This window comes from Glandiceps talaboti, chromosome 8 (genome assembly GCF_964340395.1).
Source record: "Glandiceps talaboti chromosome 8, keGlaTala1.1, whole genome shotgun sequence".
Lineage (NCBI taxonomy): Eukaryota > Metazoa > Hemichordata > Enteropneusta > Spengelidae > Glandiceps > Glandiceps talaboti.
Window position 1 is genome coordinate 10,828,712 of NC_135556.1, and position 26,349 is coordinate 10,855,060.

Here is a 26,349-nt window from a genome sequence, read left to right on the forward strand (position 1 = left end):
ATAGCACCGCGAACAAGTCTGGGTGTTGTATACTGCCCTCATGTGGTTGGTATTAGATAAACTTTTGTTTTTTTTACTGAAATGTTGATCTCCCGGCTTCATGATTCATGTCTGGGATTGCGACAGTCCAGTACAATATACTCTTATAAGAATAAATTTGTAATAAATTTGTCATTTTTTATATTATTGTCATAAATACCTCTGTGGCTGGATAAGGAACACTAACAACCTACATATGAATACGATGAATATGATACAACATTTATGACCCTTTTTTTTCAGACGCCTTGTATCTAAAATGTTCTGTTTACATAGTTTCAAACATTTGGCACAATTAAATGTGCTAAATTCATAAAATTTATACATGTTTTATATACATGCTCGGTCTTGCCGTTTCTATGGTAACTGATGACAGACAACGAACGATACATGCAAAATGAACTTGTGTGCTTGTTTTTTAAGAACACATCAAGTTACAAGTTTCATCGTTTGGAAGAAATAATAAAAAATGCCTTTTTAATAATAATACTTCACAGTATAAAATTGACCCAGAACATTTTGCTGGAATTTCAGTAAAAACAAGATAAAAAGGGCAAAGTGTGCATGCAGGGGTACACACACACACTTCAAAAAAATGCCTTTTTAAAAAAACAATACAGATGACATACATCGTTTAAAAACCTTGAACATGACAAATGTTTTTGAGAATTCTTCTACAATGACAAAGCACTTTTTTAGTTGGCGTCATAATAGTATTCAAAAGTTACAAAAATCTAAACCTGTTTCTTGAATCACAGGATACCCTTGTTCATTGGCAAAGCTGAGAGCTGATAAATGCATGTGATGCACTGAACTGTGTGTGCCCTAATTGTCAACATTTGCATATTCAAATATGTACAAAGGTCAAATGCCAAACCATATGCACATCAATTTTACATTAAGTGCAAATTTCAGAACACAAAGTAAAGTAAACACTCAACTTTCATGCTTGGCTTAAGTTTTGATATGCACCTTCTATGCACCCGATGAATAACCGTACGCTATCTAACTGTAACATTTCAGTAACCATGGCAACCATCGATTAAAAGTCTGTTCAAAATATGTAACTCTTTTCAATAACTGCATATTGTATCAAAAAAATTCTCTACTTTGCAATGTACAGCGACATAAACCTGTGTACTACACACAACGGCAGAAATCAACATCTCCTTGGTGTCTGTTCAGTCTGAAAATGGCTGCTCAACCCACAAGTAAAAACAGAAACAAAAAAATTTCATATACGGTAATACCATGTGCCCTTTTGGTTTGTTTTTTTTGGTTGTACTGAAAACAGAGGCGAGAGCATATTCTGGACAACACAACTTACAACTGACTCTTAAAGTAAACAAATATGGCAGCTCAAGTGTATGAGACCTATTGAGAGAAGAGTCAATGCTGAGGATGTCACCATGGAAACAAAGGTCACAAAACTACAGTATTAACAAATCACAGATAAGTCTTGTATTTTGCATATTCAGAATGACCTTGACCTTTGAGTTGAGAACTTAAGACCCTATTTGGTATGACTTGGACCTTTGCAGATTCGACTGCTTTCATCGGCCTAAATATTTCAGATATACTGTAAGGTCACATGGACACAGGTTCTGCAAAATTCCAACAAATTTTTACAGGCGATGTAACAATACAAAGTATAGAATGGCATCCCTGTATCAGCACTGTCACAGGACTGTTAAAAGACTGTGGCTAATCCAGGTACAGTATTGATGGATAGTAATTTTGACATGGCTGGAATACATTAGCTGTACAGTGTTGGACACCACATCCCTGTATCAAAAATGTCACTGGACAGTTACAGGACTGTAGTTGACCCAATTATGATGTAGATTGACAGACTGTCATATCAGTAATTTTTACATAACTGAAATATATCAGTTATATAGTAGTTAGGCACAACACACCCCTGTATCAGCAATGTCACAGGACTGTTACTGGACTGTAGCTAAAGCCACTTACAACTTTTAATAGATAGATAAATTGTTACATGACTGTCATATATGGTAGTTGAGCACCACATCCCTGCATCAGCAATGTCAGAGGACCATTACAGGACAGTCTCTAGAGCCAGTTCAGGTACAATGTAGATTGATAGACTCTGACTCAAACTTGAAACAGCTCCCTCTGTGGTGAGAGGTTCTGCACTTGAGCAGTCAATGATATGTCACCTGATTCAACTTCAAATAATTCTACCAGACATTTCAAAGTGTTGGTTATCTTTCCAACTTTCATGCTTTTCAGGTGAAAAGTAAATAAGATGTATTTGAGAATGTGTCATAAAACATGAAGTGTTTTTGTCAGGCACAAATCTCAAGTCAAGACTTATCAGCTGACAGAAAATAGCTATGTCTACATCTCAATGGACAAGTCTGACAAGAGAACTAGTCCTGACAAAATGAACTATGGTTGTTGGTATACCAATATTTGCACCTCTTGAGTCTTCGTGTTTGTTAAGTAAGTGTATTTGTAACACAGCCAGAGAGAGTCAGTTATATTTGTTGACTGACAAACACAAGGTCAGTAATACTTCACGGAATCCAAGTAATCATACTACGTGTTCATCGCAGTATTCACCTAAACCTGGCGACTACTGAACATTGGTTTTTCTTATTTCTTATTTTATATATGGTAGAGTGTGCCTCAGGGACCACTTTTCCTGAAAAATAAAAGTTCTTAAATCTCACCAAACTAAGCTTGTTTCTCTGATCCTTTTGAAATAATAAAAGACATATTCTAGGTGTTCACCATCTTGTTTTCACAGAAAACTGACAATCTTATATTTTTCCCTGTAGTATTCGGCGGCCATATTGGATTTCAAAATGGCTTCATTTTCCTACTCTCATTTTGGTCTCTGTCATAATATTTGTACAGTGATACCTGATTTTGTTCTTCGTGATTTTAACTTACAATGGGCTTGAGCTTAAAAGATAACAGCAAAACTTTTATTTCTGAGGCACGTATTACGTTAAAGTTGTGAACACGTCAACACTTTGTACTGTTGTAAGATTCATGTACAATGCTCCTACACAGGTTGCTGAAAACACAATCACTTGTATTCACTCATATTTGAATACTGTTACAAAGTCCTCCCCTCTTCAAGGGTATGGAATTTGTATTCACTCATATTTGAATACTGTTACAAAGTCCTCCCCCTCTTCAAGGGTATGGAATAAGTTTGTTGGTTTGTTGGAATTCTCACCCAACGTTTAACAGTTCACAATTCTTGAGGCTTTAAAAAATGTATCTCTGAAAAGAAAGTTCATCAATTGTTGAACACAGTTGTCCTTGTTCTTCTGGACGCCAGTAAAAATCATCTCAAATATAATCTCTTTACAGTTTTTTGTTTGTCTGAGGCACTCCTCCAGTGAGATTATCCCAAATGCAGTATTCTTCATTTTTAATTCTTTTCAGAAACTCCTCCAGTGAGATAATCTGAAACACAGTGTTTTTCTCTTGTTTGTTTGTTTGTTTGTTTGTTTGAAACACTCAAACGCTATGTCTTTCTTTCATAGTTTGTTTGTTTGTTTGTTTGTTTGAAGCACTCCTCCAGTGAGATCATCTCAAACACCTTGGTCTTCCTTTTTTTTGCTTGTTTATAATATTCCTCCAATAAAGTCGTTTCAGGTATATGGATATGTAAAGTTTTCAGTAAGTTGTTTTTTTTGTTAAATTCATATTTGATATGTGTAATAATTACACTTTCCACAATAACAAATGGTTGGTACTATCATCGCGTCCTGCCGCTTCATTGGACGACGATGAACAGAAATCCTCATAACCGTCCCCGCCACTGATCACCAACATATTAGGCATCATGGTGGCTGACACAGAACAACGTCTTACAATGGCTTCTCTTAACGTAGGACTGCTCTCACTGTCATCATCTTGTAACATTTCAACTGCCGTAAGAAATCGAACATGTCCCGTATGTCCATGCCCAGATCCGGTCACAGGAGGAGTCTCGGGCAATGAAGACATATTGTTTGATGTTATTTTTGGCAATGGTAGAGTCAAGACTACACCGGCACTGGTTCCAACCCATAGAAGATCTTTGCATGTAAGCAGGGCTGTGATTCGTAGACATGCTGCCTTATGTTGACGAATAATAGCATCTGATCCTGTAGTAAAGACACAGAGTACAGAGATGATTGACAATGGGTTGTGTACAGTCACTATCATCTTTACAGTACACACACACACCACACACACACACACACACACACACACACACACACACACACACACACACACACACACACAGACACACACACACACACACACACACACAGTGTGACAAAATCACCTATTCATTAAAATACAATTCTGACTAATTTGAGTACATTCTCTTCTTCCTTCACCTCAAAGGAATATTTCGAGGTGTGACCATTCACAGACAAAAGCTGTGCAAAAGATGAACAAATTAACACAAGTAATTACACAGATTAACTTTGAACTTTACCTGCCAGCATCTTGTGCACCGCTTGAGTGACATCCGTGTCGCACAGATGATTGTAGTTGATGGCATGGTAGAGTTTGACGACAGCGTTACTTTGTTGACTTAGAGACACCCACACACCAAGACCTGATGTGACGATACATTGAACATTGTGGTTCTGTTCACTGCTGATCTGTATGTGTTGCTGTAAAGACAGTAAAGTATGCAGCCACATCAGAACATAGCACATATCAGTTAGTCACTATCCCATTCTTGAGTTCTACAAAACTGTGTACAACCGTACGGAGTGTTTTTGTTCAGGGTGGTGGTATCAAGTTCCCTGCATACTCTATCACAGTTCCCCATCAAAATTTTGGCACAAGGAGTGGAAATCTATGAACATTTTACCTAATTTAGTTCTGTTGCCATCAGATGTCCTAGCGACATCACTGTATTTTACATCATCTGCATTTTGGTATGTAACCCATTTTTAGAGAAACGATTATAATAAAATATGATTTCTGAACTTTTTATTTATTCTGGACCTTGTACTTTCAGAGATGTGACCCATCTTTAGAGAAGTGGTTATCACCAAAAAAGTCACACATATATTTTCTAAAAAAATATTTTTTTTCTGGACTAAGTACTGTCACAATTTTTTTGGTATCATAGGTGATGAAATTCAACAGTTTCAAATGGTGTATAAAGAAAGTGTCAACAAATGCGAACTTAGTAGGTTACCATAACTGCTCAAACTACAATTTTTTTATTTCATTTTTGTAAACTATCATTTTAGGATTACATTACATGAGAAAATGACTTGGTTATTCCTAGTATGTTGTGCATGTACTAAATTTCTGTTGTTCACTACAAAACAATCATTGACGTGGGAGACATTTCATCTCAGCCTTACCTCAACAATGAATGAGTTAGGGTCAACCACAATGATATAGTTCTGTCGACCACACCACAGTTTACCAGCAACGGCGGCCATCTTTGTTATTGGTGCATTGCTGTTACCAATAGTGAGTGTTTGTGGACTGTCAAAATCCCACGGTCCACCTGTAAGGGAAAACAGAGGTCAAAGGTCATCATCAGGATAACAAACCTTTCTTCATAGTGTCATGTCAGATGAGGGTTAAACCTTAAGTTTGAAAAAGAGTGGACACTTACTGTATTTTTGCTTATTTATCTGGAAACCAGAACCCAAACATTATGAAAATACTGTTATTTCCCCTTAAATCATGAAATCACTCGTCAGAACCCAAACGTTTATGAAAACGCTTGTATTTCCGGGAGTAGCATTCTCCTTAAAGTTGTGCTGAAATCAGCTTACCTGGCTGTCTGCTATACATGACAAGTTCACCGTTGGCTAGTGACGTAAATACTCTGTTATCGTGGTACAAAATACTCTGTATTGATGCCGAATGTTGGATTTTCTTGGAAGCTTTGGCCGTCCTTACGTTGTCATTGCACACATAGATATGAATACTACAAAGAAAGACAACAAAGACACAAAGAGACATGTTAGCTTGATCGATCTGACATTATTGCATGCATCACTTGGGGATCCAAAATTATGGGGAAAGAAGGATGAACTTGAAATCTTATTCTTTTGTATTTGGCAGCCATTTTTTCTTTTCCATGGCAACTGTTAATACTTTAACATATGCATATACATGGGGTAGGGTGGGGTGGGGTGGGGGTATGACTGAAGATTGGCTGTTTATATGTGATGATCATGTGACTTACCATCCATCTTCTGTTCCTAACCACATTGTTGGTTTCAGACTATCAGGATCTTCTTCGTCTTCACTATTTGAATCACTACTTTGACAATGACTTGGCGATCCACCATCATCATCATCTGAACAAATGAATGCAAAATTAGGTATATTTCAACTTTCAAATAAAAACAGATTTGGTAAAAAAGATTGAGAAAAATAATGAATAGATAAATATTGTGGGAAAACAGTTTAGAATTATTTACTTGGATGATTGATTGCTTCTTATGGTACAATTTGTTATTGACAAAGTTGGGACGACAAGGTATAGAACATGTAAACTTACCATAGCAAGAATATAAGTCACAACAGGGGTTAAACTTACCACAGCAAAGATAAGTATTAAACTTACCAGAGCTGACATCGTCTGCAAGGTTTTCATCGACGTGTAACAACGTCCTATCTAGGCTAGACATATTCTCATCGGAATCGTCGGAATCGAAGGCAATGATTTCAGCTGCTTGTTTGTTTTTCCTTCTGGTATGGTGAGGTGATGCAAGTGATGACGTTTCATCAACAGTTACTTGGATACTAATAGGTGATGACAACGGTGTGCCGTCACTGGCTGCATGGTCTCTGTAATGTACATAATATTTGTAGAAGATCTAGATTTAGTACACGGCTACAACAGTTACATTTCCATACCTAATACATACTGTAGGGGGAACACCATAACTTCTGCCCCACACACTACACGTGCATTAACAATAGGCACACGTGGGAATATTAAAGCCAGCCATCTTGTTCTATTTTGACCCTCTAGCATGAGTTAAAATGCTATTGCAGGTACTGAGAATTGGGGTTTCAGAGAATATATCTCACCTGTGCGTTATAAGTCTTCTTGGTGTACCAGGAACCGGTGCTATACAAAGAATTCTAGCAGAGCAGACAGTTTTACAAGTAGCTACATCAGGTTTTGGCGCTAAAGTCAGCAGACAGACCTGGCCAACGTAGCCATCACTATTACACACCCAAACTTCTCTCTGTTCTTCTATACCGGTCGGATGCGAAGGACTGGCGCAGGAAAACTGCATCCCACTACGGGTCTTGGATATTGGAATGGGATTGAGGAATTGTGGAGGGAATGTGTCTTTGGAATCAGCTGGAAATAAAGCATATGGAAATGACGATGTATTCTGGGAATATCAATGGACAATTAATAGTTTTTAAATTTACCTGGAATACTGCAGTACATGAACGTTCCAAGATGTCAAACACATACTTGGTGGGTACAATATCACACAAGGGCAGCTGTAATTAATTTTATGTTTCTCATGACCTAACCGACCCAATATTTCTTCTGATTTTAATTGATATTTCTAAGTCATTCTGATTTTGAATTGAAAGTATCACTAACATGTACTCATAAACTTACATTTTTTTTTTCACTTTTAATTTTTTTTTTCTGATCAACTGTCTTATCATTAATAAGGTATTATGACAAGAAACATGAAATTAATAATAGAATCAAAAGGTAAACAAATACAAAATGGATAGTCTCTTGATTTTTTTTTCACAAAAAATTTTAAGTTTATGACTGTCTTCAACAAAACTTACTTAATTTCTGCTTAGCTTTCAATAACTCGTCTTCCCAAGAGATTCTCATATCCATCGTGTTGAACACTACAACATGTGTATCCATACCACCACTGAAAAGACAAAATGAAAGTTAAATTTAGCCTCCATTTGGTTTTAGTATTGGACAGCGCCCTCTTGAGTCAATAAAAAGGCAGCATTAGACCAGCAAAATTGGGATGCTCTTTTTGATATCATTAATTTTCAAAGTTTGAGCATCAAGAATGACTTTTCAATAGTCTTTTATTTATACAGCATTCCTTATCTGACTGTTTTGCAAGTAAAAATATCTGCTTTTGACAATAAAACATTGCCAAGCCACCATATTGAATATCTTTTCATTTTTGGCTCATTCCAAAATTATGCTGCACAAAGATAGATATTTTCCATGGGATCAAGTGTACTACTGCTCTGCCCTCATGCTAAGACCTGGATGAACCATTATATCAAAGGGGTGGCTGGCCATACAATTAGGGACATAATAGCAATCTTTGCTAGATTTTTTTGCAGCAAATGACACAAACCATGCAGTAACAGTAGCACACGCTATGTATAATGCTGTTTGAGCTGTGATTTCCAGTTTCCCTTAATGTGTGGTTGGCCACCCCTTTTCATATAATGGTACCGTCCACGCCTTTGCCTGGGGAAGAGTATTATTAATACACTTGATCCTTTATCAAGGTTGTTGGGAAGTGTGTCAAACTGTGAACTTACGGTGTTGTTGCCTGAACCTCCACTTCTTTAGCTGCCAGTGTAGGTGACATGACGGCTGGTAGCCGGTTTTCACTTAGCTTCTTGTTGATACTCTCCATCAATTCCCGGATCACCTCGTCCAAAGACTACGTATAACAGAGAGAATGACAAAAATTAGAACATTTACTGAATCGTTAAAATCATGTCATCCAAGAAGAGTAACAGAAACGAGGAACACTAGTTTGTAATTTTACTACAAACCACATCATGCAATAATTAGAACAGGAAGTAGTTAATTCTGTTGGTTTTCATATCATAATGATTTCGTTGCTGACATTGCTACCTTACAGAGATGCTTTAGCAAGTCCACACACTGTTAAGTTAAATTACAAGGTTCCAGTCCCATTTTTTTTACAACAGCATTATTACCAAAGAAAATATGCTACATGTATCAGCAAACTAAGATAGACAAAATCTGAAACTATTGTTGTTGCATGTGGTAGATTTATACGCACGCGGTTGATAGCGATACGTTGTTCATGTGGGTATAATCACCCTGTAATTACACAAGAAAAATTTGCCACCAGAAATACCATCCTTCTGTGAGTGTATCTACATCAATGTCTGTTGATACCTTACATAACAATATCGCAATAATAGTTATCATTTGTGTCTGTTTGCTGATTGTCCATCAGTCATCGCAATGCAAGGAAAGGCCATGTAATAAACCATACAGTCCAAGAGCTACATTTCTCAAAAAGATTAAAAATGCTAAAAATATTGTAAACGGTGCTCAGAATACAAATATGGAATATGTACTATGTATCACTCCATTGATATGACTTACACATTCAGAGCACTGTTCATAACTTTTAATAGCCAATGATTGGTCAGCTGTTCAAATCATGTGACATAGCTCTCAAGTCATGTGACAAAACTCTCAAATCATGTGACAAAGCTCTAACCCAATGAAATGTCTGTATTACTCACCTCATGTGGGTAATTCAGATTCTCAGACATGTCTTTAATTTGATTCAGTACATTGATGTCTTCCTCCAATTGACTGACAAGCCTCTCAATGCTGGCCCTCCTGTTTACATTGCTGTGTTTCACAACTTCTACATCGTCAAGGTGATGTTTCCATAGCAACTTGAATTTGCTGGCTTCCAGAATCAAGTTGGGATGAAACCTGCAAATGCATGGAAGACGTTGTATGTTATAATCTGTGCTGTACGTTCAATGGTATAGCACGGCCTGGAATCCATACTGTCCTGTTCTACAGTATAACATGGCTATCTAATTTGTAGCCTGGAATCCATACTGTCCTGTTCTACAGTATAGCGTTATATATCATCGCCTTGCCTGAGGATAAAATCAGTATGATGCATAGCGGAGTGTTGATGTATCCTTACATCGAAAGTATATAACCCAATATCACGGCTACAATATTTTTATTACATGTCTCCACAGATATTATTTCATACAAGAAATTTTATGTCAGGAAATTAAAAAAAAGAGAATAAAACTTGACTTTGAACCCTACTTAATTTGACACTCATTGCTATAAAAACAACAACGGATTACTATATTTAGATGTGCTGTTACGTGGTCAACCTCATTTGCATAATCAAAAAAAAAAAAGTTCTGTATGTCAATTATAGTGTGCCAGTCAACATCATACACAATGACTCTGTAGATCTAGTGTCAGACAACCTACACCTGACATGTAAAAAAAATGTCAGTTATTCCAAATATCAAAGGTGATAGTGATCTAGAATGCTAAATCAGTTATTTGCAGTTATTTTAAAAAGCTAGCTTCTTGTTCCAAAAGCATGTGCTACACACGTATGGTACAACAGCATGAACCATACTGATGCAGTGACAACTCAAATAGAAATTATTGTCAGATTTGTGCAAGTGAGTCTGATTTCAACGATGACGTGACTCTGAATGATATTTTAACATTACCTGTGTTTGTCCTGGTATATCTCTTGTGAAACATACCTCACTTCTGATAACGTGCATCAGGACAAATACGACAAAGTTACATAATTTGATAAACTGTTGGGATATGTTTGCTATATGCAAATTCAATATTCCGACGTCAGTCTAGCATTATGAGTAACTTTATGACAGAATTTCCATCCACAAGCAGACCCTTTTAAGTATTAAAAGTCGTGTCGTGATGAAGAACGACCAGAGTATACATTCCATATTATTTGGTCAACTTGGCTTGTGCATGGTACAATACATGTTATGGTTTCTTGTTGAATACGGACAATATATACAACATGCAGTGTCTTTGCGAAACTACAAAAGCCTACAGAGGATAAAATCTGATAAAGTTTACATAAATTTCCATAGTAGAATTTTCATCCACAAGCAGACCTTTTTAAGTATTGACGTTTGATTTTTGATGCAAACAATTCTGTTTGTTTTTTGTAAATTCTATCCAATAGTTCCCGGTTGATTTCAGTCAATACAGAAAACAGTTCCGGAATCATGGCTATAATACAGCACCAACTGACAAATTAATAGGATTTTAATATCTCCAAATCTCTTTAAAGTGACAAAAATAATGCCCACAATACAGAAGTCTGTCACCAGAATGAAATATAGCAATGTTTGTCATTTTATATACCCCCGAATGTATCCCACACATCACAGAACAGGATGTATTGCAGTTTAAATATGTACTAATAAACATCCGATACTCAAGGTCAACCACTTTATCAGTCTGGGTACATCATACTCCAGGATGCAATATAGCATGACCTTTTTGGACATCACTAAACCGGAACTAAGAAGAATGGGAACAAGAGTCCTGGAAAAAAACTTGATTCATTTTCCATAGATCCGGAAGTATAGAAGGAATACTTAAAATTCAATGAAAGCGATAACTGGTTGCTGAATGATATCAATTTTTTTTTGTCTTTGTCACCATAGCAACACTAAAGAGTATATGAAAATTGATAGGGTTGTCTTTTCTGTGTTTCCTAGAAGGGGGGGGGTACTGTAGTCAAGGTTTAAGATAACTGATAGCCACTTGACTGACATACTTGACACTAACAAAGGAAATATAAACAACACTTCAATAAAGAAATGAATACAAATTAGGATGTTGTATTTGTTACATGTAAATACTAAAAATACACATACCCACACATATGCATGCAAACACACACCTATGCACATCCAGCCTTTGATAGACTAATACATGTAGACAAGATACATGTAAACACTACAGACCAAATATGTACACACACACACACACACACACACACACACACACACACACACACACTCACACATACATACATACATACATACATACATACATACATACATACATACATACACATACATACATACATACATACAAAGCCCAACATGTAACAACCCGCCAACACTTACTTGTCCGCACCCAATACCTCACACAATAACAACCAACACCTCCACACATACAACACCAACCCACCGACACAGACAATAGTGATGGTATTCCTATTGTCTACACTCTATATATACAGCACACCCAGAGAGTAGGCCTCAGAGTTGTCTGATGATCGCACTATGCGTGAAACTCCGAGTTACAATCAAGAAAGAGTTCCAGTACTACCAAAACTATTACACTCTGCCACTGCGGTATAGAGCACTGTCTTAGCAGATTGATACTCACCGAGTTACATACATACATACATACATACATACATACATACATACATACATACATACATACATACATACATACAGATATACATGCATACACACATATATACACATACATAAATAGACAGACAGACACATACATATATACATACATACATACATACATACATACATACATACATACATACACACACACACTCATACATACATACATACATACATACATACATACATACACATACATATATACATGCACACACACATATACACACATACATAGACATACACACACACACACACACACACACACACACACACACACACACATCCACACACACACACATCCACCCATCCATCCACCCACCCCTTACACTTACACTGAGATAGATGCTCTGCCTGACTTCCTTTTGACACTGGTACACATCAACAGATCAGAGAACAAGAACAAAGCTCTGTCCTTCTTCAGTAAACCCTCTCTCCCTCCTTTCTGAACCTGTAGGTAACACAAAACATAGACACACATTAACTAGAAAGAAACATACACTGTAGAGTTTCCCTTCTTATTTCTAGGCACAAATAATGATAACATAACAGAAAGTATGCTTCATGGGAAAGAATACGGATAAGGATATAAAAAATGTATAAAACATTCATCATAAACATTTTGTGGACAACAACATACAATTTAGCCTGTCCACAGCACTGTTGAGATACTTCATTAGCTGGTCGTACCTCCTAGCCATCGTTTACGAATACAAAACACCTGGGGAACTCACAGGTTAATTTTACCTCCTTACAACTTACACAAGTACAGTCTGAGGTTTTGATGATTACAGCCATTACAACATTTGATTATTTCAATCTTAAGTTACGTCTCAAATCATACATAAATTGTGTAAATGAATCATATCATTTCTTTTCTCAACAACATATTTCTAAAACTGGTTGACAAATGGTGGAATCGGATATATGAACATTATATATACCATTTCAGAGACGGGGTATTGCTTGAGGAACTCCCTGCCCGGTACAATCAGTTCTACATTGCCTTCCACCATACTGTCGATACTTCGTAGGGTTTGAAGGTTCTTCTCTGCTCGGTCCGCTTCATTGATGGTTTGACCAAGTTTCTCAATCTCCTTGCGAGCATCTTTAAGACTGCTGTGATCTGGATGATTACTGGAGGTATGTTTTAACAGCTCCTGAAAACAAACATACAACAAATATAGTAGCCAGCCTATGCATTCCAATGTACTGTAGCTTATGTGATTTTATTGAAAAGGTGGACTGCATTGTTTCATTTTCATACCATCATATCCCAAAAGGAGGGGTCAAGTGCATAAATTTTAGACAGGGTGTGCAGCCAGGTTCTAAACGTCGACCCACTTCTAATGACATTTTTTTTTGCGAAATAATGATATTTTTGGGCATTGGGGGCGCTATATAGTATAGAGGTCATGACCCATGATAATGACCCTGTTAGTATTGTATGTACTATGCTGAGCACCACAGTAACAGGCACAAGCTGGATGCTCAGCAGACTCAATTTCTTTGACTTTTTGAAGATGGTTTCTTTTTCTTTTGCATGGAATAGGTATTTACACGTATTTATCAACCCCCGCAGTTTGGGAATTTTCAGATGAAAAGTTGCCGCATGTTTAGGGATTTTTTCTGTGGAAAAGTACCCCCTCCCTGAATCATATCAAATATGTTGTTGTAACATAAATTGTTCTGTATTACTGTATCAACATACTGGATCATAGAATATAGTATTGTACAGTATTGACTTTTACATCAATGACGATGACTGACTGGTAACCATGGTAATATATAAACCATGAAGTTGAAAAATTATTGAGTGTATTCGTTACAAGTATTGCACACAGGGAAATGTAATTGAGAAATATATGCATGTTTACATATACACTTAAACTAAACCTAAGACTGCCATATTTCCTTTTCTATAATGACATACTCACAAATAATAAAAGTGGATATCTGGTCAATTGTGTATGCAAATCACAAAATATTACACTTCAAATTGTGATATTTGAGAAGTCCATGCATGAATGCTCTGTTAGCTTTCTATGTTTCTTTACATAACAAGTGGTCATTGCAGATTGCATATTATGGTTACGTAGAATGTGCCTGAGATATAAACTGTTCAAATTTTTCTCAGTTAGTTTTTGTTTAAGAAAATTCAAACCCATTTTCATTTCAAATCAACGGGGGGAAAAATGAGGGGTCATCGTGCAATTATTTTCAAATAGAGGTCAAAATTGAGCTATTTTCGATTCCAATATGGCCGCCGACAACTGTGTTAACTCTATAGGGAAAATACATGATTGTCCGTTTCCATGAAAACAAGATGGTGGACCTCCAAATTTCTTTTATTATTTTTCTCAAGGACCAAGAACAAGCAATCACAGTGCTGTGATCCTAAATTCCATAATTTTATCATGTATGGGATTGCACTTTTAGCGTACCTTTGGGTGCACATCATCAAAAATGACAAAATATGTGAATTATGCAAATCTCGACCATTTTCCTCTCCTCTTTGATTTTTTAAGCAAGTTGTGAAAGTCTATAGATTTATTGAAGGCTTTAGCAAATTTCAAACATTATGATTTGGGAATGATTTCAGACAATCAAAATAATTCACTATTTTTTTTTTTAAATTGGTCATATGAGGCTTATACCACAAAATCTGGCAAAAGTCAAATAAAATGCCAACAAGATTAAGGTTGTTTGCCTGGCTAAATCATCGGTTTTTCTTTGTCCTTTAGAAAATATTTGTGCTAATTTTTTTTCTCTACCAGCAGTGTACATATAGTCTGTGAAATACAATGTGTCGCTAAGCCCCCCAACATCCCTGCTCTACCATGACAGGACTAGCCAATGTGTGAGGACGCCCTGACATGGTGTATGTTACATGTATACACTACAAATTATATTTCGTCTATGCAGATATGATGTGTCGGGGATGTTGTCATTGGGCGTACCCCTCTCGCGAAGAGAAGACCAGCACGGGTGGAACGATACAATAAATCAATAAATCTAACATTCTACAGTTTCTGTTGCACACGTACACTGAAATCAAAATGTGACAGACTTACCTTTATGATGAGTGAGTACCTAGGTATCCTCTGTACAGGCTGGATGATGAGATCATCAAATGTAAATTTACCCTTACTTTCTCTACAACATTCCAGGAATTGTCTAAAGCTTGGCTTTGTTTCCTTGGCTTCTTTGAAAGTCTCTTTGGCTTGGCCAAAATTATCCACAAAAGCAAGGTAGTCGTCCATTAAACGTTGCTTGTTGAACTGGAAAACACAGGCACGATGAAAAAGAAGAGTTACAATTTGGAGATTTTCTTATTTCATTCACTCAGTATTTCTAAATGCAAGGATTTAGTTTCCCATCAAACGCGTTTCAAAAGTTGGGTTGGCTGGTTGGACACATTGAGAAAACATAGTAACAGAAATAAATTTGCATATATTTACATACCCCGGTACCCTGTTTCAATTTGTTGCGGAACCCATGTAAAATGCCAGAGGAACTTCGGTAGATTTTACCTATGTCCATCCAGTACCTGTACTGCCTTGAGCAAAAATACTAACACAATGGGCAAAATTCCATAAAGCAGTACAATAACCATATGATTTTATTTTATCTTATAGTTTATGCAAATGTCAGACAATACAAATATGTAAATGAACTAATTAGTATGCATATACTAATAAAATGTATTCTTGCATCGCATATATATTTCATTTTTCATAATTACAATACATATTTAACATCATTTCTAAAATGAGTCGCAGCCACAATTGTTTAAGTTTCAAATGCTAAGTCACGATATTTCATTTTTGTTTAAGTCAATAGCCAATGTAAACCTTTTCAATATGCAAAACAAAATACCATTTTGCATATTTACAACAAAATGGCTACCGACCAAGACTAGGATTCCTTTCATGCAAGTGTATCTCAGTATCTGTCTTTGCGCATATTTTACTCATAACAACATCCCTCCATGACAAAATTCTCACGAATGTTTCAAAGAATTCATCCTGGTGACATTTTGATTTGGAGAGTAACAATACCTTTCAAAAAGTATGTGAATGGCAACAAAAGTACCCAATGGATGTAATAAAGCCACCTGTTGGGATTCCTTCAAAACAAAGTGTATATGTGTACCATACTTCAGACATCTAATCTACTCTTTTGTGCTACAACCATTAAAAAAATATTTCACACTCTGTCTTCGCATTTCAACACTTCAACGATTATTCCGAAAACCTACACAGGTGTGCATTTCTCAATTATCAATAACCGTGCACACTGGTACAAATCTCCAAGTCTTTGTAGAACTTAGTTCGGACAAGCCCGACATATTGTTTTATTGTAGTCTAGAGGCTATCCATTGCTTTGAACTTCTTTTCATGTCTAGCTCAATGTGGAGCAAATTCAACTGAAGCCACCCACACAGTCATTAACATCATGTCTTTGTTAATGTCCAATATTTCAGCTCAAGAAACTTAACTTGTACATTGTTTACATCATTCTATGTTGGGGGTTTACTAATTTGCATAAACAACTTTTGTTTAATGATTTCTCATTGAGCTAGATGGAGTGAAGAGAGATCTTGAGATTTGAAGCCACAGATAGCCTCTAGACTAAACATATTGCAAAAACTAAACATCCACAATACCAACACTCCTATCAGTATCACCTTCATCATAATTCTATGCATAAAAATAATGGCTAGCTCTCAGCATATTCTGTTACTATGGTAACACCGCTTATCAGAAAGTGGAAAAGAAGGTAAAACAGCTTACAATTTGAACTTCCTACATGATTGATGTACACAGGGTCACTGCACTACAGCTATTTTCAGCTGGCGAGTGGGCGTCATGTTTGTGGATAATTTCCGTACTAAATCTGAGTTGAGTTGTGTCACGTCGAGTTCTGACTGCGCAGTACCTCTACACATTCCCACATGAGTTGAATACATCTAATTTGAAGCTAACAATGTCCATGCATTACGGCATCAAGTTATATGCAAATGAGAAACAGTAACTGTGTAATTGGAACTTGTAAGCTCTCTATCAAAAAAAACAACCTTGTACACAACAAGCCATTACTTACACAGAAATGGTTCGCACCATTCAAAACCCACAGTAGACCAACAGTGACCAAATACTAACAGTTTTCAATATTTTTTACCCGATTTTGTGAGATTATGATTGTTTCTCAGCTTATCAAGCAGTACTGGCATGTTCTATTTGCTCACTGAGCCGTCTGTCGTCAAACCATTATAAATTATTCAAGACACAAAACTGTGCGTATATTTAGACTTCTTTCAAGACTTCAAGAAATGCTACAACATGTTGCGTACTTCAGTGATTATAATTTTCCGTAGTTTAGTGCTATCCTCCAAGATCTCTCTTTACAGTAGATGCAATACCATGTTGGCATTTAGACTAAATTTTCAAGTGAGAACAACGAATTACATATTTCTGAACGCCTTCAAATTTTACGATTTTCAAAACCCACAAAAAACACTTTCTAACAGCGTCAAAATCAACTCGTCCCTTCCCTTCCCTTCTTATATTAGAGTCATTGGACAACCTGCATTTTCCAATCACTTCACAGCAGTAGCTCATTCAATATTTTTCATATTTGTTGCAATTTTAATTTGTTCCAAGTTTAATAAACTTCCAACGACAGCAACTCAGTGTATTGATGTACAACTGCAAAGTGAACTAGTTGTGTTCATTAACCGTAACATACTTTGACGCACATAACAAAAGCAATAATTTTCTTGTCTGACATTAGATATTTCCTTTACAACTACAAGGGAAACACTACCTGTGAGTGGCGAGTACACACTCACAAAGGCCATGTATTGTCCCCTGTCTGCCAGAAAAGTTGTCCAAATATTTGATGTTCGAAAAGATAATATTGTCAGCAAAGTTACTGTATTATCACGTTGCATGTTTAAACACACGACACATACACTTTGCTTCATAGCAAAGTAATTTTTCTCACGATACATCTTTTCCTACAATGCGTACAGTAACGTAGGTACGTTGGTCTGATCAACAGGTAAATTGTGTGAGTGAGTGAAATTTGAGTGAATTTATGTAGACAGAATTTTAATCTCTGACAAAAGCGACATGGAGTGTGTAAAGGCAGACGTCGAATTAGAATCAAAATTTGGGTCAGAACGACAGTCCTCTGGTAAAGCTGAAAAAGTTGGCTAGAACAAAAGAGTGATTACGTAATCCATATAGTACAACTAATGAGCTAACACAAAAGCAAGAACCTAGGATTAGATCATTGGTATTTACACCATAAATACCATGGGCATCATCTCCTAATGTCTATGATATACACATATTCTAATTCCTTCAACAGCAAAAAACATGATAATTCCTTTCCTAAAAAAATATCCTACCGGTACTTGTTAATATTGTACATCTTTCTTCTTTGACCTTTCACAAAAATAATGACTTTCTACTCAAAGTTTTTTGACATTCACACATCTGAGCAACCTTATATGTTGATCTGTAACAAGGTAACTAGAAGTCTGTTAGGTCAAGCCGTTGGTCTGCTTATGTAATCGCTTGGTACCCCACGTCGTCGTTCTGAGAAAATATCTGGGTTTACAGTACCTGGAACTTTAATAAACAACATCACCTATTTTGGAATCATGTTCTTTCCACTGACTGCATGGATTCCAAGCTTAAAACTGATTGGTTTTCACGACTTATTGGCAAAGTGGATTTGTGTTTACTAGATCGATTCTCAATTCTATGGATTTTCCAATATCTGAATTTTTCAATTTTCCTGCCAATGTATTTTTTTTTTCACACCACACAATTTCTATTCACTTTGTCGAAAGTAATAAAATCTATACTGGTGATTACTTTTCCTTGATTTCATTTTTTTTTCAATGAATGTAGAATGAAAGATTTAGCTAGAAAAGAATTAGTTTCGAAGAAATAATGTATTGAAGTTGTTGCTAAGATACAGCATGATGTTGCTATGATACAGCATGATGAGGCAAGAAGGAGATGTAGATTCATCGCACTGAACTTACAAGAGACTTTCCCTGTTTTTGAAATAATGAATATTAGAAAATGGTTCAGGGTCCCTGTAACTTTCTTTGGAAGAAACCACAACTGGGTTGAGTACCTCTGTTACATTTAAACAGGTGTCATTTTGTTATTTCTCTCGGAACAAAGTAACAGGGTCCCAAGCCCCTCTTGTCATTTCTGTTTCCTGAACAATGTAACAAATGGGCACTAAGCCCTCTTCAAAGTTCTGTATTCTCTGTGAACAAGGTAAAAAGGGGTATTGAAACCTCTTGTAATTTTTGTATTCTCTCAGAACAACGTAACAGGAAAACTATGAGCCCTCTTGTGTTTTCTGTTTTCTCTGAACAAGGTAAAAGGACACTGGGCCCTCTTGTCATTTCTGTGTTCTCCCTGAATAAGGTAACAAGGGCACAGAACCTTTCTGTAATTTCTATGTTCTTCCTGAACAAGCTAACAAGGGATACTGAGCCCTCTTGTTATTTCAGTGTTCTCCCACACTCAGAGCTCGCTTGCAACATCTGCATTCTGTGCGAACAAGGCAACAGACACACTGAACTCTTTTATAATTTCTGTGCTCTCCTTGAACAAAGTTAATTGGACCACTGAGCCCTCTAGTTCTCATCACACTCTTGTTTAGGGAGAATCCTGAGCGGCGCATTATAAACAGTGCCTCCCAGACACTATACACCCCCCCCCCCCCCAAACAAATAATGAAGCGTTGAAGCTAGGGTAACAATATCACCATAACACTTTGATCCCATGCACCGGATTACGACTAGAGTAGATTTGCCATAACAACAGGTATATGACACAATCCAACATAATCTGTCAGCCCTGACATAAAAACACCTGTGTTGGATTCAAACCTTTAAAACATCCCCAAATTTGGAGTTGTTATTCACAATTCTGCTTGTCTGTCAGTTATGATTACATCTGATGACGTAAAAGGGCAAAAAAAATCCACAGAAAGGTTAAACAGGAAGGTATGGAAACTCTGTGTATTTAATTGGCATTCCTTTCTCTAGGATTCTATGACTGGACATGACATCTCTGTTTCCCTACTCGACTACATAATGTCTTCATATTGTTCTAGAGTTGACCTTTGACCTAACAAGATGCACAAAGGAGAGTTCGTGTGCCAGAGAAGTACCTTGGGAGGGCGCTGTCTTGAAGTCACATAGGGTAAATCCTACTGACCAAAGTCATTTTTTTTATTCTTGAAAATATTGTTGAGCAGGAATCATTTTAAATTATTACAACTGGGATCCAGAACAATACACTGAGTCATCTACACATTTCTTGCAACACAAAACAAACAACTAAAAATAGGGTATCCCTGATATTTATAGTGTACATTATTTGCATCCCAGTCAGCTTTGGGTGGTTGTCAATGGCAACTGTTTACTTGTCATTTAGGGTAGACTGTGCCTCAGGGCTGAATTTCACTTAAAAAATCAAAAGTTCTACAAATCACTCAAAACTTTGCCAGTTGGACACTTGCTTCTTGTCCTTTTGAAATATTACATATAAAAGAAATTTGTAGGTTCACCATCTTGTTTTCAAACAAATCAACAATCTGTCATTTTCCCCGTAGAGTAAATACAGTACTTGGTGGCCATATTGGATTCTAAAATGGCTTCATTCTGACAACATTTTGACCTTTTATTAAAAAAAAAAAAAAAAAAAATTCTACTGGATTTTAGCTGAAAACATTAAAAGGGTTAGAAATGAACAAAGTTAAGGCAAATAGTTTCAACAGTTTATATCACATTAATGATAATAAAATGGAATTATTTTTAATATTAAATTAAATGAATGTATTTTTGTAAGAGACCCCAGATAAAATGATATGAGAAGAATACACTAGATTCTACATTTCATACAGTCACACAGTGACAACTCTCTACACTTTGTGATCTTTGCTTGATATTTATGGAAAAATATTTGTGAAATATTAGATGAATTTTTCATCATACTGTGACAAGAAGGCATCAAAAAATGATTCTATCCCGGGATTGCAGTGACACGACAGTGAATGTATTTATTTTGGCGTACAAGAATTCAAGCAGAAATGCAGTTTTTCGTAGTCTGGATGCCAATGTTCTGAAAGATTTGATGACGGATACTAACAGTAAGGCCTAAAAACAATTGTTCGGTTCCGGTTACTCAACCCCACCTAGTTTTTCACGCTGACCCTAAACTTTTTATTTACGAATTCGAGAAAAAAAAAATAAAATCATGAAAATTGTGAAGTCTCGCAAGAAATAGTGGATGCGGAAACTGACATCAACTTGAAAAGACAATATAAATCTGTTCTTCCAATCTGTAATGGCTGTACATCTGATCGGAAGAAACCAATAACACAGAGACCATATGGAAAACAACGGACAACATTACTACCTCAACTACACACTCACATATGAAAAAAAATATATATAAAAAATAACATAAAAAATCTACCAACCCCACAATTTTTTTTGTTAGGTTTAAGCACTAGACTACTAACCCCTGAAAGATTCAAAGTACTAGACCACTAACAGATTCGATGAAGAACAGCACTAGACTAAAGTTTTCACATTTTGGCGCCAATTTATTTGGCCGGTAAACAATTTTTTTATCGGCGTCTATTTGTAGCTACATCACCTCTGAGGGTTATCTGTACTGATTGGCTGTATACAAATAATCTATATTTATTACTTCTATAGTTACTCAGAATTTACAAGTGAAAGTGATTCCATGTACATGAGGATCTATTTTTGGCAAAAAACTGCATGTTTCAGCTAATATGCTCAAATCATTTTAGAACCAAAGTGTATCACAGTACTTTATATCTACAAACAAACTAGGACGCACACAAACACTGATAAAACTAAAAGACAAGGGAACCACAGAGAGATATACAGTCGTCTCCAGCTCTTTGCTCCCATTCTCAAGCACATGTGACCCAACTAATCTAGGTCAGATTCCTCTGTGACCTTTAAACCAATTTAGACTTGTCACCAGACTGTTGACTGCACCTTGTGATCTTACGCCTCGTAGCAACCCTTACTTCCCCACATTACAATTATCCTACGAAGCCACCTGCATGCATTTTTCTGTTGCTAAGCTCCAAGTTAACTCCAAATGAAGTAAATAAAGCAATCTGTTACAAAAGTTTGACAAGGTGTTGTCAGCTTGAGCACTGCGGGTGAGCATGGCCAGTCTGTAACACTTGAATTAGTGCAAGAGAAAACAACACAGGTTTGTGGCACAAAAGACTCACGTCGACTGTCAAATGCTCAAGTTTACATTACAACGGCTTTGAAGCAAGCGACTTGCCATTCTTCGAACTCCCTTCAAATTGTCACGCTAAGTGTTTTATTTTGCTGCAGGTTTAACTAAACACTGTCTGTTTTCTTTACAAGTAACTGCCAAGAGAACAGCACACACTGTGACAATAGCCAACACTCTTTTCCTTTCATAAACATGGATTTCAAGGCAGGATTGAAATTGTTGTTCGGAAATCCTAAAATCCATCGGATTATTTCATAGAAAATGATAAACATCTGAGATTTCTTGTAAGATGAAAGTCCCACCCTTTGGTAAAATGTCTGTCATGTGTGGCACAGCATACATTTTTACCTTGGGTTGTCAACACTGTTTATACATCTTTTTTTTCTACTTTCTAGTTTAGTAGGAATACCCAAACATGACTACATGTTTGTCTTTGCTGGCTAGGAACAATCAGGTGTGACATTTTCAAAATAACCCTTGCTAATGAGGTACACATTTTGGTACCAGAGCATACATATGTCAAGAGTCTACCATTTATCTTGACTATCTGATTTGTTTTTTCTCATAACATTGTTTGGTGTCACTTCACTCTGTTTTGCGACTGTATGTTGAAATGTTTTCACAGATTTGCCTGTATGAAAACATTACAAACTGACACATTAAAGTCACGCTGCTGGTATACCAGAAGTCATTAAAATTGCCTCTTTTTTTCCCCTGAAATTTGAGACACCAATTTGGGAAATATTTTTTAGGCAAATTTGTACTCCTACCTACTAATCCTAGATTCTAGTACTGTTGATGTTTCCTTGGTTTTAGGTGACTTATCATTTTGATGTGAAACCTATAAAACTTTTGTTCATCCATGGTTAGTTAGGCCTAGAAAAAAAAATTGTCTGGTTTCGGTTACCCGACCCCACCTAGTTTTTCACTGTTGACCCTAAACGTTTTTTTTTTACATATTCAAGAAAAAATAATAAAATCACGAAAATTGTGAAGTCTCGCCAGAAATGGTGGATGTGGAAACTGACATCAACAAAAGAAGACAATATAAAACTATTCTTCCAATCTGTAATGGCTGTATACATCTTGATAGGAAGATATAAACAACAGAGAGACCATTTGGAAAACAATGGAAAACCAGAACTAGACACTCACACATGAAAAAAATTATAATGGTTGCAATCAGGTTATTGGGTGTACATTTACATAATGACTTCATTTGAATAACATTATCATGGTTGTCATCAGGTTATTGGGTGTTCATTTACATAATGACTTCATTTGAATAGCATTATCATGGTTGTCATCAGGTTATTGGGTGTTCATTTACATAATGACTTTATTTGAATATCATTATCATGGTTGTCATCAGGTTATTGGGTGTTCATTTACATAATGACTTCATTTGAATAGCATTATCATGGTTGTCATCAGGTTATTGGGTGTTCATTTACATAATGACTTCATTTGAATAACATTATCATGGTTGTCATCAGGTTATTGGGTGTTCATTTACATAATGACTTCATTTGAATAGCATTATCATGGTTGTCATCAGGTTATTGGGTGTTCATTTACATAATGACTTCATTTGAATAACATTATCATGGTTGTCATCAGGTTATGGGTGTTCATTTACATAATGACTTCATTTGAATATCATTATCATGGTTGTCATCAGGTTATTGGGTGTTCATTTACATAATGACTTCATTTGAATAGCATTATCATGGTTGTCATCAGGTTATTGGGTGTTCATTTACATAATGACTTCATTTGAATAACATTATCATGGTTGTCATCAGGTTATTGGGTGTTCATTTACATAATGACTTCATTTGAATAGCATTATCATGGTTGTCATCAGGTTATTGGGTGTTCATTTACATAATGACTTCATTTGAATAACATTATCATGGTTATCATCAGGTTATGGGTGTTCATTTACATAATGACTTCATTTGAATAGCATTATCATGGTTGTCATCAGGTTATTAGGTACATGCACATTTTCAAATCATAATTACCAACTTGTTCACATTCTGAAAACAAGCATTGGTTTCAAGGGTTAGGCGGTATGACATCTACCAATGTAATACAACAGTGAAGTCAACAGGCTAACAGTTAGTATTTGCAAGTACGATATGGAAGAGAAAATTTGAACTTGACATTCAGGATGAAGTTTCACTTTTTAACAGATGGCTAACCTTTGTTAACTGATTATTTCATACAAATACTTCCATTGTTCTTATTCATCCTAGGACCCTCTTCCTTTTGGATTAGAATGAAGCATTAGATGGCTAAACAATAGATGGAGACAGACAGACAGACAGACAGACAGACAGATGGATGGACGGACAGATGGACAGAGACACAGACAGACAGACAGACACACTCACAAAGATACTCAAACAGACAGGCACTCACACAGAGACAAACAGACAGACAGGCAGGCAGTAGGACAGACAAACAGACAGACAGACAGACGGACGGAACCTTTACTACGGCACTCAAAATAGCCCTATAAAACAACCCAGTAAAACAGCCATGTCATCATGATGCCTACATAACTTATAACATACTGGATAAGCATACTGCAGATGAGAAGCGAGTGTGAGAACGCTTACAACATGGTTGTATGAAATATCTCACTTCCATGGATCATAAATGTCACACGACATTTACAGCATTCATGTAGTGGGTGGAAAGCATATGTATGAAATCTCATTTTTAATGGCTTATCAATGTGCCAAGACAACAGACTGGAAGAAAAGCTAGCATCAAATCTTGATTCCATATAAATGGATTATAATGTCATCATGGCATGACACTCGCATGAAATCTCACTTTTATGATTTACACGTTACGTATCATTAGAACACAACAAGACTAGAAGAAATAAGTATGATATCTCACTTCCATGTTTTATCCACTCTGTCAAACACAGCTTATCTGTGGTTTGGGGTGAATGCGGTTGATCAGACGCATGTCTTTTATCTTCCTCAGCCAGTCCAGTTGATAACCTCTCACTACCCATCTTTTGTCAAGAATTTATTAATCATTACGGTATTAGTCCCTAGGTTATCATCACATCAGTCTTACTATCATCCACATTGACAACTGCAAATCAATTTTAATCACAGCCTGTACTCTACCCATATTGTTTACTGATCCTAAACATTCACTGCTAACTACATGGAAAATTCCTGTTTATTGGAACCATAAGGAATGGATGGAAAAGACATTATGACCACCCATTAGACCTACATGTGATAGACACAAGGTAGGCCAGTACCCTGACTGAATTATTAATAAAAATATCAATACCCACAAAAAAAATGTCAAACTTGAACTGTAACTACAGGGAAAATGCACTGTCTGCGGTGGGAACCCCTTGGAGTGGGTGGTAAAAAAGACGTAAGACCTGTCCCTACCTAAATCAATTTGAAATCAGTTCACACAGAATCGATTGTTAGATCAGTTCAAAATCAGTTTCTGTATCGAGAAAGCTGAGCAGTGGATTTGAATAGATTCACTTTTGCTTTTGTATCGGTTTTGAAACGATTTACTTTATACCAGAATCATCTGTCAAACATTTTTTGAACAATTTGACCGACTAAATTGAGATTTACTTATAATAAGTCACTAAATTTGAACACAGAGGAATAAAAATTATTACAATCTGGTTGAAATCATTCGATTATTATCATAATAAACTTGAAACGAACTTCTTTCTTCACTTGTATAACCTTTCTTTTTAGCT

At 36.3% G+C, this 26,349-nt stretch overlaps 1 protein-coding gene across 1 annotated transcript in view; it reads right to left on the reverse strand.

The window, feature by feature from the left end:
• Nucleotides 1–520: 520 nt before the first annotated feature.
• Nucleotides 521–26,349, reverse strand: part of LOC144439179 (rho guanine nucleotide exchange factor 17-like) — a 106,404-nt gene continuing 80,575 nt past the window's right edge. The window contains exons 4-16 of the mRNA XM_078128450.1: nucleotides 15,327–15,533; nucleotides 13,197–13,412; nucleotides 12,588–12,703; nucleotides 9,532–9,730; nucleotides 8,563–8,687; nucleotides 7,831–7,922; nucleotides 7,096–7,375; nucleotides 6,626–6,849; nucleotides 6,242–6,356; nucleotides 5,826–5,980; nucleotides 5,403–5,551; nucleotides 4,514–4,694; nucleotides 521–4,172 (exon numbers count right to left, since the gene is read on the reverse strand). Of these exons, the coding sequence (XP_077984576.1) occupies nucleotides 3,748–4,172; nucleotides 4,514–4,694; nucleotides 5,403–5,551; nucleotides 5,826–5,980; nucleotides 6,242–6,356; nucleotides 6,626–6,849; nucleotides 7,096–7,375; nucleotides 7,831–7,922; nucleotides 8,563–8,687; nucleotides 9,532–9,730; nucleotides 12,588–12,703; nucleotides 13,197–13,412; nucleotides 15,327–15,533 (2,484 nt within the window). The 3' untranslated portion in view covers nucleotides 521–3,747. The remainder of the gene's footprint in view (nucleotides 4,173–4,513; nucleotides 4,695–5,402; nucleotides 5,552–5,825; nucleotides 5,981–6,241; nucleotides 6,357–6,625; nucleotides 6,850–7,095; nucleotides 7,376–7,830; nucleotides 7,923–8,562; nucleotides 8,688–9,531; nucleotides 9,731–12,587; nucleotides 12,704–13,196; nucleotides 13,413–15,326; nucleotides 15,534–26,349) is intronic.